The sequence below is a fragment of the Salvelinus fontinalis genome, chromosome 1 (genome assembly GCF_029448725.1).
Source record: "Salvelinus fontinalis isolate EN_2023a chromosome 1, ASM2944872v1, whole genome shotgun sequence".
Lineage (NCBI taxonomy): Eukaryota > Metazoa > Chordata > Actinopteri > Salmoniformes > Salmonidae > Salvelinus > Salvelinus fontinalis.
Genome location: NC_074665.1, coordinates 25,923,604 through 25,937,927, shown reverse-complemented (window position 1 = coordinate 25,937,927; position 14,324 = coordinate 25,923,604). Strand labels below are relative to the sequence as shown.

At 47.9% G+C, this 14,324-nt stretch overlaps 1 protein-coding gene across 1 annotated transcript in view; it reads left to right on the top strand.

The window, feature by feature from the left end:
* The window catches only part of LOC129851269 (latent-transforming growth factor beta-binding protein 1-like), a gene marked incomplete in the record, with an annotated part of 125,108 nt that overhangs the window by 95,211 nt on the left and 15,573 nt on the right, over positions 1–14,324 (top strand). The window contains 8 exon segments of the mRNA XM_055917694.1: positions 1,500–1,625; positions 1,906–2,025; positions 5,701–5,823; positions 7,411–7,533; positions 8,202–8,327; positions 9,287–9,415; positions 13,563–13,685; positions 13,842–13,973. Of these exon segments, the coding sequence (XP_055773669.1) occupies positions 1,500–1,625; positions 1,906–2,025; positions 5,701–5,823; positions 7,411–7,533; positions 8,202–8,327; positions 9,287–9,415; positions 13,563–13,685; positions 13,842–13,973 (1,002 nt within the window).

Genomic DNA, 14,324 nt, shown 5'->3' with positions numbered 1-14,324 from the left:
AGGGGCAACTTAGAGGACAACAGCCCTAAATCTTCAATAGACGGATGGAACATTGAGTGACTGGTTATACTTGAATCCAATGATGAAAACGAGACTATACTGGAGAATAATATAAACGCAACATGTAAAGTGTTGGTCCCATGTTTCATGAGCTGAAATAAAAAAATCCCTGAAATGTTTCATACACACACAAAAAGCTTATTTCGCTAAAATGTTGTGCTTGAATTTGTTTATATCCCTGTTAGTGAGCATTTCTCCTTTGCCAATATAATCCATCCACCTGACAGGTGTGGCATATCAAGAAGTTGATTAAACAGCATACGTCTGTCTGTAATAAAGCCCTTTTGTGGGAAAAAGTCATTCTGATTGACTGGGCCTGGCTCACCAGTGGGTGGGCCTGGCTGCCAAGTGGGTGGTGGGAGCCCACCCACCAACCATGTTGCACTCCTGCCCAGTCATGTGAAATCCATTTATCCATAGAAATCCATAGATTAGGGCCTAGTGAATATATATTTCAATTGACTGATTTCCTTATATGAACTGTAACATCTTTGAAATTGTTGCATGTTGCGTTTATATTTTTGTTCAGTATAAAAATACGTTGAAAACACTTACTTAACCAGAGGCAACACTACATGACAAGTTAAAACCGAAGGAAAGTTTGCACTCCATGTCCAGTCTGTTTCTTGCCTGTCGTCGTTTTGATGAGTCATGCATTTACACTCTCTACTTAGTAGAAGGTGGGGGGGGATGTTTGGTTTTAGAGTCCCCTAGAGTCCCTGTTTCCTTCCTTGTTGGTTCTGTCTTTTGTAATGTCCCACAGGAAGTCCCGCCCAGGGCCCTCAGAGGAAGTTTATGTCACCTTAAGCTGGCTTTGGTCCATTTTAGGGGGCTGGGAGGGCATGAAGCAGAGACAGTCCTGGCATGAATCAGCAATGTCCATGTTATTCAGTTAAAGTCAAGGAAAGAGCGTCATGAGCCACTCTTCTAGTCCTCTGTAATGCCAGACTGTCCAAATCGTTTAGATGGATGGATATCACATTCAGACTGGGGTACATAGAGATCTGGCACAGATCTACGGACAGACCAGGAGATTCCATCACTTTAGCCTGAACTTCCGCTGCCCTTGTTGATATTGGACGGAGTAATGTCTGACATGTTTGTAAAACAGAAATGACACAGCACTAAAATAATTTGTACCCCATCACATTTCTTCTGGGTTTTGGGGATTATGCTTATGTTCTTAATGGGTTTGGGTGAGTACCAAGAAAGGAACGATTATTCTTGAAAGATTGAGTATCTTTGTTGGAGCCAAAATGCTATCCTCAAATTTCTCCTTCTCGCTCCCACCCCTGTCTTTCCCTCCCTCCCTCCCTCCCTCCCTCCCTCCCTCCCTCCCTCCCTCCCTCCCTCCCTCCCTCCCTCCCTACCTCCCTCCCTACCTTCCTACCTCCCTCCCTCTCTCTCCCCTCCTCTTCCTCTCTGTATCTCTCGCTCAGATTTAAACGAGTGTCTGAACTCCCACGCTTGTCCTGAGGATGGCTTTTGTGTCAACAGTGTGGGTTCCTTCATCTGTCGGCACTGTGACAGCGGCTACAGGATGAGCCCAACAGGCCAGTGTGAAGGTACAGGAAGCGCCCTTCAATGATTTGGGTTCTATTTGGAGAGCTTTAGGGGCAGGAGAATTAGAGGGGGGTTCATGGTAAGACAAGACCATGGTTGTCCTGACATATAAACAACATGCTATGCATATAAACGACTTACACATCGCCCACACTTAAATCATTGGCCCTTTGTGGTGTTGATTCAGTGCTTGCCTCTCTCCTTGCCTCTCTCTTCCTTTCCCCCCACCTCTCTACTCTCTCTCTCACTCTCTCTCTCGCTTCTCTCTTCTCTCTCGAACAGATATAGATGAGTGTCTGGACATGGGTGTGTGTCCATCCGGCATGTGCGTCAACTTGCTGGGCTCTTATGAGTGTGATTCGTGTCCAGAGGGCTTCCAGGGCCAGGGAGGACAGTGTGTCGGTATGTGACTGGACATTCTCCTTCTCTCACAAATAATCAGGGGTATCCAAATTACTGGAGCGACTTGGCTCTGAATTGAAATTCCACCAAATTCCACCTTCCACCAATTTGTGGAAAAAACAAAAGAACATTTGTTTGACAATCCATCTTTCTGTGTCTTGTGCGCTGGTGTGTTTAAGGAATACCTCTTTAAGGAATACCTAGGATAGGATAAAGTAATCCTTCTAACCCCCCCCCCCCTTAAAAGAGTTAGATGCACTATTGTAAAGTGGTTGTTCCACTGGATATCATAAGGTGAATGCACCAATTTGTAAGTCGCTCTGGATAAGAGCGTCTGCTAAATGACTTAAATGTAATGTAAATGTAATGTGTTTGTGCAGGCATGTAGTTTAAAAATAGATGTGTGCATGCGTGTGCTTTTGTGTGTACAGTGTGTGTGTGTGTGGGGGGGGGGGGTTTCGGGGAACAAAGCTGTTAGGTGTGTGCTTTGTCCTGGGGCATTGGCTCGTCCCCCACTACATCTCTCTTACGCTCCGCCTTTACTACGAAGTCCAAGAGTTTCCTCAGAACCCCTGAGCCACAGTGCTGGTTCACTGCTTCTCTGTCTTCTCAAAGCCCTCACACAGACTGAAAGCAGGGGAATTGCGACACAGACTGTATTTCCGACAGGGTATTTAGTAAGATGAGATCAGTATTAAGAATTTCTAATACTTCCCTGCACTGACAGTGTTTACCCTGCTGTTGGTCATATACAGAATACAGTGCTGTAGCTAGGGCTGTTACGGGGCCGTATTACTGCCACACCGGCGGTCACGAGTCATGATGGCAGTCAAATTCCTTGTTCCACCGTTTCCAGTAATTAGACATCTCCAAGCTCTGATGCTGCCGATGGTCATTAGTAGCCTACCAAACTTACTAACTGCCTGGTACTCAGCACTCTATTGTCCCTCTAATCACTCTGACATCAATGCAAATGAAATTGAAAATCTAATCAAACACTTCATGACAGCCCATGAGCTCATGTTGTGCAATATTTCTATAGGCTATGCAATTGCGTGAGAAAACAGAGTGATGGCCTCTATTAAAAAGAGGAGGATCCAATCAGCTTTCTATATGCTTGGCCTACTATATTTATTTCTCAATCTTCCGAATATTAAGCACATTGCTTCTTTTTAAAACAGTAGTATAGCCTACCTGGCTGGTATGAAAATGAACCACGGGGAAAAACGTCCTTAAGGCAAATATTGCATGCTTTTTTTTGCTAGTTTTTCAAATCATACAGTAGTCGCACACCTCATGTATCCTAGCCCATAGGCCTAGGTTTGAATCACAACTAAAGTTACCGAATTAATCTGCATTACAATGGGTCTAGAGCCTAACTGGCATACATATACAGCGCTTGAGTTTCAAGTTTGGGGAAGATAATTCTCACCATAAAAATGCGTCTTTATAATAATTGCATGTAGTCACTTTTGAGACTGATGTTTTCCTGCTAATGGAACATTTGTGCTTATAGCCTACTGCCGTGTGTGCATTGCTGCACTTATAATGTGAAGAAATAGCCTAATAGTTTATCAACATTTTAAGCTAAATGTTATCATCTGTTGCTTCAGGCTCTTTGCATAAAAACAGTTTTTTTGATGCTAGTGGTTGTATTAATTTGGGATCTATCGCATCCCACAACTGTCCTGTACTATGTTTGGAATATTTATTTCTCGCACAGAATAGAATAGGTCAACTTTTGTACTATGGGGGATAGTACATTGACGTGGGCTAGTGCTTTTGCTGTTCATTAGGCCTACTCATCTTGTTGGCTGACGAAAAGTAAATGTGGACAGTTCTTCCAATATCTTCAATATGCACCTCGGAATTGGATAAGGATGCACGCTGTTGCGTCCCAGATGTGTCTGTCTTCACTTGTAGCCTGTGAGAAAGACCCGATCACGTGACTGAGAGCCATGTGAGTGAGAGGTGCTTCGGCACGCAGCGGGGAGAAGGGAATTGTAATTATCATATTCAGATCAAGGGCATAGCACCACTGGTGCAAAAGGCATGGATTTTTTTGGGGGTTTATTGCCACACAAAGGGAATGCAGCCGGGAAATTCGAGGCATTATCAAGTGCTTGTCAAATTGTTAATAAGAGACTGATGAAGTGTGTACAGCCTGCACAAAAAAGAGCTCAAGTCTTTCATACAACTTAAATAATAATAATAATTAGAGTCGCATCATACAGCTTTAGAATGTATTAAAAATCAAAACATATAGCACAACATTTGTTGCATAAATAACTCTAAATGTATCATATAATAGTACCTGTTTCTTTGTTAACATAGAATATCCGCATGTGCATGTGCGCACTCCCTCAAATCTTCACAATAAATCGCGTGCATACCATGCTACGCCTTGGTCTCCTCCTTTTGACGGCCGTGACACGTAAGGACAACGCAGAGTGTGTTATTCTGTTCTTCTGAAATAGACTACATTTTCATCATGTTTCTTTAGACCTGTCGAAATAAATCATGGATTTATTGTGAAGGTGTAGGCTATTATATTACATGGATTTTATTATACTTATTAAAATGTAGATGTTCCAAAGGTCTGCATCAGTGGCTTGTAGGCTATGCGTGGAAGACAGGAGATGCTAAATCTGCTTATGTTAATTAACGGTCAATTACTGTGAGACCGGCAGTTATTTGCTGACAAAATTTCATGACTGCCACAGCCCTAGCTTGCACCACCTTCTTAAACTCACTAGCTAGATGTGGAATGCAGAGTAGGTCGCTGGGTACAGTCTGTATTGTCAATGAGGTACATGATGCCTCACATCAGCTTTAATCCTAGCTCCAGGACATCATGTGAGCTGCCTGGGAGATCTGCAGCAGAATCAACGCACACATTCTAGGAGTGAATTTCCTACACTTTATAGACAGTATTCCACAGCCATATTATTTAACCATGAGTTTCAAGGAATAATCAAATCTCATTCCTAAACGGTTTCTGTGTAATGGACAAAGAACACCTCAGGAAACAAATGCATTATTTCTGTTAACGCTCAGTACAGTATAAGTCCCGCAAATCAACCAATTAAAAAGCCACCTTATGGACCCACATTTTCCTGGAAGTCGACCGATTTCTGTTGAAACCATAGGTGCGTCACTCAGCCCTTCCAGAGAGTACATGTTGGATGTGGTGGATGGTTCACTGTGAATACTACTTGTGAGTAGTATTCACACAGTGTCCTGACCCAGCCAAGCCACAGTGGGTAGGCAGGGTGCAGGTCGGGACAGGAAAGCATTAGTCCATGTGACACATAGGGAGACCTCAAGAGTCTCACTGGGTGTAATGGTGCTGGTTTAGGTCCTTAGCTAGGTCATGCCAACTTACAATGGGTCTGTTTCGTGTGGTTGTATCTTATCCAAGATAATGAGGGTTGTTTTCACACATTATGATGCAGTTCCAGGTGCATTACCTTAAGCCAAGTGAAGGTTGGCCCTAACATTGGTTTTGAGATCCATTAAACACACAGGGAAGCATGAAAAATGAACAGTGTGCTGGAGTTTGGTTTTGTAATATCGTATCCAACATGGCAGCATGTTTAGACATTTGAGATATTAAACACATTGTAAAAATCTTTGACTACATTTCTTTCCCCCTGTTTTCTTGACTCTGCCCAGATGTAGATGAATGCCTGCACCAGTCAACTTGTGCCAATGGGAAGTGCTCCAACTTTGAGGGATATTTTGTCTGCTCGTGTAACGGTGGATTCACGCTCAGCCTAGATGGACAATCATGTGAAGGTAACACCCTACTTCTAGTGCTTTACTTTCAAGTGACAACTCAAAACTAGCTCTACCAAGTCCCTGAATGATCTAGAAGACTAGATTCCATTATTACTCGATGATATCATAGTTTATAGAGAATCACCATTTTAGTCCAAACTGAATTAGCCACTGGTTAGAATCTTCCATAAAACCCATAAATGTAAACAGCATAATAGCGGCAAAGAACGAATGCCGTAAAAGTAAGCACATATTACCTCATAATCACTTATTTGTTCGGGCACTGTTTGTATATGTGACATAATGAATGACTCTGCCTGTCTAAGACTGTCAGTTTAGCACAGCGAAGCACTTTTCCCAAACTTTTCCCACAGTGTCTTTAATGCCAGTCACAAGGCGCCTTGCTTAAGATGGAGACCTTGCAGTGCAGGTTTATAAATCATTCAGAATTGGCCTGGCAGCGCTCGACCTTTTCAGCGGACCGTAGTGCCCACAGTGAAGCTATTGGGCCCTGCTAAATAAATGATGGAATTTCAGTAATCACCCTGGGCTGTTTGGGGCAATGAAAGTATATGAAACCCTAAGAGTTGCGGTATATCAATATCTCGTCATCTTTCTCCCAATACGCCGCATCAATATCTCTCGCTGTTTACCTGGCCCACCTCTTGCACCTGAAATGAGAATAATCTTTTCCCTGCTACCTTGCTCTGGACGAAAGTGGCCATTTTAGGCCCTTTTTAGACCTAGACATGCCTCCTGTAAAACACTATGATCTGTGAACAGTACATGATACAGACAACATCTTGGTCATTATACTCTTATAGTGTGCAAATATGGAGGATGTCTAGATTCTGAGCCCACTAGCTTGTAGAGTATATTGTTTAAAACAATATGTATAAAAATTAGCACAATCAATTAGCACTAATAAAATAGGGTACTTTGAGATATTCCTATCAATATGTTTCATTTTTAATAAATGAATGTGAAAAATACTCCCTCTTTGAGAGCACACTGTAAGGAGTATGAGGAAACCAAGATGTTGTCTGTATCATGTACGGTTCATGGATCATAGGGTCTTAGAAGAGACACGTATAGGTTTAAAACGGGCCGGAAAATTGCCACCTTCATCAGGATTTTCAAAATGTTTTTGAGATTGTTTGCATGTCCAACATCCCTATTATTTCTTAAGTTAATAGATTCTCTATAGATTCTCTATGGTGTGGACTGCACTAGCATTCAAGATGCGGTAGAAAGGCCTACACCATTGACAATACTTTGAACACAGCTTTCGCATTTAATTCACATTATTTAAAGTAATATTATCCCAAAAATGGTATGTTATGCCTCTTTTCAGCCTCAAATGGCAACGGGCCGTGTTTGATGTTATTGACTTTTAGTGACGCACCTCAGAATCCTCAATGTAGCATCTGAAACAAATGTCATGTCATATACATTTTTTTATTGTATATAACTGCTTTAATGTCGCTGGACTCCTGCCTCGGCAGCAGCTAATGGGGATCCTGAATAAATACAAACACCTTACTGCTTTAGTTTGATGATTTGTATGCTAGTTTTGCCCTAATAGTGCTGTGTGTTGTGCCCCAGATGTGGATGAGTGCCAGGATGAGCAGGTGTGTACCAGGGGGCACTGCCAGAACACTGTGGGTTCTTACCTGTGTAACTGTGGGCCCGGCTTCAGGGCCTCCCCGGCAGGGGACCAGTGTGACGGTAAGACTCTTACTACCCTCTGACTCTTACCACTACACACTGACTTATACGCTGACTCGTACCATTGTACACTTACTCAAACGATTACACCCTCACGTTCAGAACTGCACACTTTCTCATGCGGTACAATGTCCTACTGTGCAGTGGATGTTTGGGACACTTTGCAGTTAACTGTGTCTAGATAGATCTGAAAAAAAGTTCTTAAAACCACTAGGTTCTGATAATGATTCTGAAGATTGCCTTTTTGAACCCAGCATCAGTAAATACAGTATTAATATTATGTACATTGTTAATCTAGTTGAGTGTATTTTGAATCATGTAATGTACGGTATCAATCCACCAATGTATTTATAACAATTTCTTCCTTTTGATTGTTGAACTTGTATTGCTGTCAGATGCTCAGGTTTGTTGATGGTTCAGGAGTTGATTTTCTGTTTTATGAATCCCACCAACCCCTCATAGAATCTATCTTAATTAAAACCCTAAAACTGACTCACCCACCGCACTCATATCCTCTATCTGCCCATAAAGCATAGTGTGTGTGTGTGTGTGTGTGTGTGTGTGTGTGTGCAGATTATGTGCATCCCTATGTGTATTTGTGTGTGTTCACACTTACAGTATGTGCGCGTGTGTGTTGCCTGCATTGAGAGCTGTACCTGTGGTTGCAGATGTGGATGAGTGCCAGGAGCTGACCATGCCCTGTGACAGTGTGGGCCACTGTGTCAACAACATGGGCTCCTACCACTGCAGCTGCCCCCAGGGCTACCAGCAGATCAACGGCACCAGCTGCCTAGGTATAGGCCACTCGCACCCTCACGTACTCAAAACATACATGCAAAGACGTACACACACGTACACTCACACGCACACGCACACGCACACACACACACACACACACACACACACACACACACACAATGTATTATATATACAGTACAGTACAAGTCAGAAGTTTGGACACAACTACTCATTCAAGGGTTTTTACTATTTTCTACATTGTAGAATAATAGTGAAGACATCCAAACCATAAAATAACACATATAATTGAATGCCAAGAGTGTGCAAAGCTGTCATCAAGGCAGAGGGTGGCTACTTTGAAGAATATAAAATATATTTGGATTTGTTTAACACTTCTTTGGTTACTACATAATTCCGTATGTGTTGTTTCATAGTTTTGATGTCTTCACTATTATTCTACAATCTAGAAGCTAGTAAAAATAAAGAAAAACCCTTGAATGAGTAGGTGTGTCCAACGTTTTGACTGGTACAGTATATATATATATCTTTTTTAAGGGGGCATGCCTATACACACATATGAATACACACACATGCAGCTGTACACACCCTCTCACTCATATGTTAACTTGTTCTGACATACACACACATCATGTGAGCGTGCCAGAGAAGCTGAGAGGCCAGGTGATGTGAGTCTGATGTACCAGGTGATGTCACACGTCTCCTTTGCCTGTGGTAATGTTGCTGTCGTCCTTCATTATGTGTGTGTGTGTGTGTGTGTGTGTGTGTGTGTGTGTGTGTGTGTGTGTGTGTGTGTGTGTGTGTGTGTGTGTGTGTGTGTGTGTGTGTGTGTGTGTGTGTGTGTGTGTGTGTGTGTGTGTGTGTGTGTGTGTACGGAGAAATCAGAGACAGGGGCAGCTGTTGACAAGCCTCTTGCCTGTATCACCCCTCCCTCCCTGGTGTGTCAAGTTGAATGACCTCACACCTGTGTCTTGGTCTGGCTGATTGTCCCCTACAGATGTTGACGAGTGTCTGGACGACCCGGAGCTGTGTTCCCCACACGGGGAGTGTCTCAACGCTGAGGGCTCCTTCTACTGTGTCTGTGAGAGAGGCTTCGCTGCAAGCCAGGACACACACACCTGTGAAGGTACAGGTGGCCACAGAAGAATATGTAATACTTCCAGTGATCTGTAGTTGTTGTAGCGGTGTTTCTGTGGCCCGAGAGGACTGGTGGTACAGTATATGATACACTGTTCGAGTGGTTAGGTGTGTTAGGGGGCTGCTCACTGACTCACTGACTCATTTTGTCACGCGTTCACACGGTCATTCACTCACTATCTCTCTCTTACGTCACCCTTTCTTGAGCGTGTGTTATCACACTTGCACACACATGCAGTGTGTGTAGTACAGTAAATGCCATTTACGCATTTTTTTTATTTTGCGCAAGCGTTCAGCCAACTTCTTTTTTTTACTACTTCAGCACTACACACACACACACACACACACACACACACACACACACACACACACACACACACACACACACACACACACACACACACACACAAAAACACACACAGTCATACGCACACAATCTTTCCTCAACACCAGTTGTGAAAGGAGGGGTTTGATTGACAGCAGTTCCATGTTTGGCTGTAGTTTTCTCTGGTTCAACTGATGTTTATCTGACATTTGTACGACGTTAGTCGGATGCTTGTCTAACACCACCGCTCTGCTGCCGCGTGGTCCCTCCGCTCTGCTGCCGCGTGGTCCCTCCGCTCTGCTGCCGCGTGGTCCCTCCGCTCTGCTGCCGCGTGATCCCTCCGCTCTGCTGCCGCGTGGTCCCTCCGCTCTGCTGCCGCGTGATCCCTCCGCTCTGCTGCCGCGTGATCCCTCCGCTCTGCTGCCGCGTGGCCCCTCCGCTCTGTTGCCGCGTGGCCCCTCCGCTCTGTTGCCTCGTGGTCCCTCCGCTCTGTTGCCTCGTGGTCCCTCCGCTCTGTTGCCTCGTGGTCCCTCCGCTCTGTTGCCTCGTGGTCCCTCCGCTCTGTTGCCGCGTGGCCCCTCCGCTCTGTTGCCTCGTGGTCCCTCCGCTCTGCTGCCGCGTGGTCCCTCCGCTCTGCTGCCGCGTGATCCCTCCGCTCTGCTGCCGCGTGGCCCCTCCGCTCTGTTGCCGCGTGGCCCCTCCGCTCTGTTGTCTCGTGGTCCCTCCGCTCTGTTGCCGCGCGGCCCCTCCGCTCTGCTGCCGCGGGGTCCCTCCGCACTTCCGGCTCCGTCTCCCTCCCTGCCGATGCCTTGTTGCTCCTAGAAGAGAGTGGCTTTCATTTCTTTCACATATGGCTCCGGCTATTTTTCCACCAAAGACCTTGATGCCAGGAGTCTTGCCCCGTGCCAGAGTTGTTTTAAATGCCCTTTCCTGGTCCCTCCGCTCTGCTGCCGCGTGGTCCCTCCGCTCTGCTGCCGCGTGGTCCCTCCGCTCTGCTGCCGCGTGGTCCCTCCGCTCTGCTGCCGCGTGATCCCTCCGCTCTGCTGCCGCGTGGTCCCTCCACTCTGCTGCCGCGTGATCCCTCCGCTCTGCTGCCGCGTGATCCCTCCGCTCTGCTGCCGCGTGGCCCCTCCGCTCTGTTGCCGCGTGGCCCCTCCGCTCTGCTGCCGCGTGGCCCCTCCGCTCTGTTGCCGCGTGGCCCCTCCGCTCTGTTGCCTCGTGGTCCCTCAGCTCTGTTGCCGCGTGATCCCTCCGCTCTGCTGCCGCGTGGCCCCTCCGCTCTGTTGCCGCGTGGCCCCTCCGCTCTGTTGCCTCGTGGTCCCTCCGCTCTGTTGCCGCGCGGCCCCTCCGCTCTGCTGCCGCGGGGTCCCTCCGCACTTCCGGCTCCGTCTCCCTCCCTGCCGATGCCTTGTTGCTCCTAGAAGAGAGTGGCTTTCATTTCTTTCACATATGGCTCCGGCTATTTTTCCACCAAAGACCTTGATGCCAGGAGTCTTGCCCCGTGCCAGAGTTGTTTTAAATGCCCTTTCCTGGTCCCTCCGCTCTGCTGCCGCGTGGTCCCTCCGCTCTGCTGCCGCGTGGTCCCTCCGCTCTGCTGCCGCGTGATCCCTCCGCTCTGCTGCCGCGTGGCCCCTCCGCTCTGTTGCCGCGTGGCCCCTCCGCTCTGTTGCCTCGTGGTCCCTCCGCTCTGTTGCCGCGCGGCCCCTCCGCTCTGCTGCCGCGGGGTCCCTCCGCACTTCCGGCTCCGTCTCCCTCCCTGCCGATGCCTTGTTGCTCCTAGAAGAGAGTGGCTTTCATTTCTTTCACATATGGCTCCGGCTATTTTTCCACCAAAGACCTTGATGCCAGGAGTCTTGCCCCGTGCCAGAGTTGTTTTAAATGCCCTTTCCTGGTCCCTCCGCTCTGCTGCCGCGTGGTCCCTCCGCTCTGCTGCCGCGTGGTCCCTCCGCTCTGCTGCCGCGTGGTCCCTCCGCTCTGCTGCCGCGTGATCCCTCCGCTCTGCTGCCGCGTGGTCCCTCCGCTCTGCTGCCGCGTGATCCCTCCGCTCTGCTGCCGCGTGATCCCTCCGCTCTGCTGCCGCGTGGCCCCTCCGCTCTGTTGCCGCGTGGCCCCTCCGCTCTGTTGCCGCGTGGTCCCTCCGCTCTGCTGCCGCGTGGTCCCTCCGCTCTGCTGCCGCGTGATCCCTCCGCTCTGCTGCCGCGTGATCCCTCCGCTCTGCTGCCGCGTGGCCCCTCCGCTCTGTTGCCGCGTGGTCAATCCGCTCTGCTGCCGCGCGGCCCCTCCGCTCTGCTGCCGCGGGGTCCCTCCGCACTTCCGGCTCCGTCTCCCTCCCTGCCGATGCCTTGTTGCTCCTAGAAGAGAGTGGCTTTCATTTCTTTCACATATGGCTCCGGCTATTTTTCCACCAAAGACCTTGATGCCAGGAGTCTTGCCCCGTGCCAGAGTTGTTTTAAATGCCCTTTCCTGCAATAAAAAAAAGAGAAAAAACAAAGAAGGAAGCCTTTGAGCTCGCTGTCTAGACTAGGAGGAATATATTTTGCTGTACTCTGTTACTCCTGATTTATGCAGGAGCTCAGGCTCAGTCAGTGAGGTCCTCCGTGTGTGTGTGTGTGTGTGTGTGTGTGTGTGTGTGTGTGTGTGTGTGTGTGTGTGTGTGTGTGTGTGTGTGTGTGTGTGTGTGTCTGTGTGTCTGTGTGTCTGTGTGTCTGTGTGTCTGTGTGAGTGTGCGTGCGTGCGTGCGTGCGTGCAAGTGTGTGTCTGTGTGAGTGTGCGTGCGAGTGTGTGTCTGTGTGTGCGTGCGTGCACGGAGTGGCGGACAACATATTCCACACTTACCACTACAATTGACATAGTTTTTGGTCCTAATCTGCAGTCATCCAATTTTCTCTTTTCATGTAATTTCACTAATCCTATTACTAAGGAAATGAATTAGGCGGATGCTCCATAGTATGTGAGCATCCTGCATGTTGTGTAAGTCTAGAAAGCAGAGTTAACAGCAGATGGCTTTCGCAGGTGTCATCCCTGAGACTGAACTACAGACACATGATCCTCCCAAGCTGAAAGGAGGCAAGCAGAGAAATAGCATTTACTGTTCGGGGAGTTCTTCTCTCCTCCCTGTGATATAAACATGTTTTCAGCCTGAACATGGCTCCATGATAGGCCCCCCTGAGGTGGGGCCCCGACCCTGTTTGATCCTGGGAACACGGTCCCAGTGAACCAACAACAGGACAGGGGCCATAAAACACCTCAGCGCCCCCCAACTCAGCCCCCTCCCAGCCTAGCCCCCCCCCCTGTTTATATTGGACCAGTAGAACCACGGCTGAGGAGCAGACTGGGACTGAGGCCTGGACCACAATAAAAGCAGAGGGGTCATGGCTCCCTGCTCCTCTACCCAGACCCAAGCTTGGCTTAAGCACCCTAATACCCCCACAGACTGTCCTCCCCTGTAACAGCCAAAGGATGGTCTGACCCCTCGAAGAAGGATGGTTGGGCTCCAGGGAGGGCCTGTTTGACAGCCAGATTGAATTGTGTCCAGTTGAGATCAAGAGGAAGATGTAACCTGCTTTGGCCTGTCCCATCTGCTTCGTGGTTGTCTCTCCCTGTCTCTTTCATCTCTAGGCTCTTATGGCGGGATGCTGTTTCTTTGAGTCTCGGTCAACGGACATTCAGGGTACCCAAGGACGTCAAAGTCCTTGGACTCTAAGAAAGTTGTTGGATGTTTGTTTTCAAACACCCCCTTTGAGAGGGTTTTTGTTGGCATGTGAAATTGTACATACCGGTATGCCGAGCGTGACAGTGTGTTTCTTTGCAGACGTGGATGAGTGCTCGGATGACGCCAGGTGTGTTGGCGGCTCCTGTGAGAACAGCCAGGGTTCCTACAGATGCCAGTGTGACACTGGCTACCGCCTGCAGCCAGACACCGACACATGCCTGGGTTGGTAACACTCTGTCACACAACTACATATCCCATCATTCTCTATAGCGATCATGATATCCCGAGGACTGCAATTCAAGCATCGCTACTGTGTTCACTTCAGTGGGGTGTTTAGCTGAGTGTTGACTGGGGTACTGTGGTGCTGTGCTCTCCTAGATATCGATGAGTGTGCAGAGTTGGGCCAGAGTATCTGTGGCGCGTGGCTCTGTGAGAACACAGAGGGCTCCTATAGGTGTGTGGTGGACTGCCCCCCCGGACACGACCGTGGCCCAGAAGGCATCTGTGTTGGTGAGTCAGCGTCATGGGGGCATCAAAAAGGAAACCACATCCATGCCAACTTTCCGTTGCTTCAGCTGTGGCCCCATCCAATTCTTTGAAATGCTCATGTGCCAATCAAGTGTCTTACTTTGTGCTTCTCTTCTACCCATCAATGTATCTCATCTTACCCTCCTCCATCCATCCATCCGTTCATCCATCCATCCAAACTCACCTTACTCCCTCACCCATCAATACGCCTTTCCATGCTGTTCCCCATCCATCTTCAAACATGTATGTTCCGTCCTATCAACTCTGCTTTGTAATAGACACTGATCACCACAAAGAGTCAACTTGACTTGACCCCTGTACATGTATGGGGGG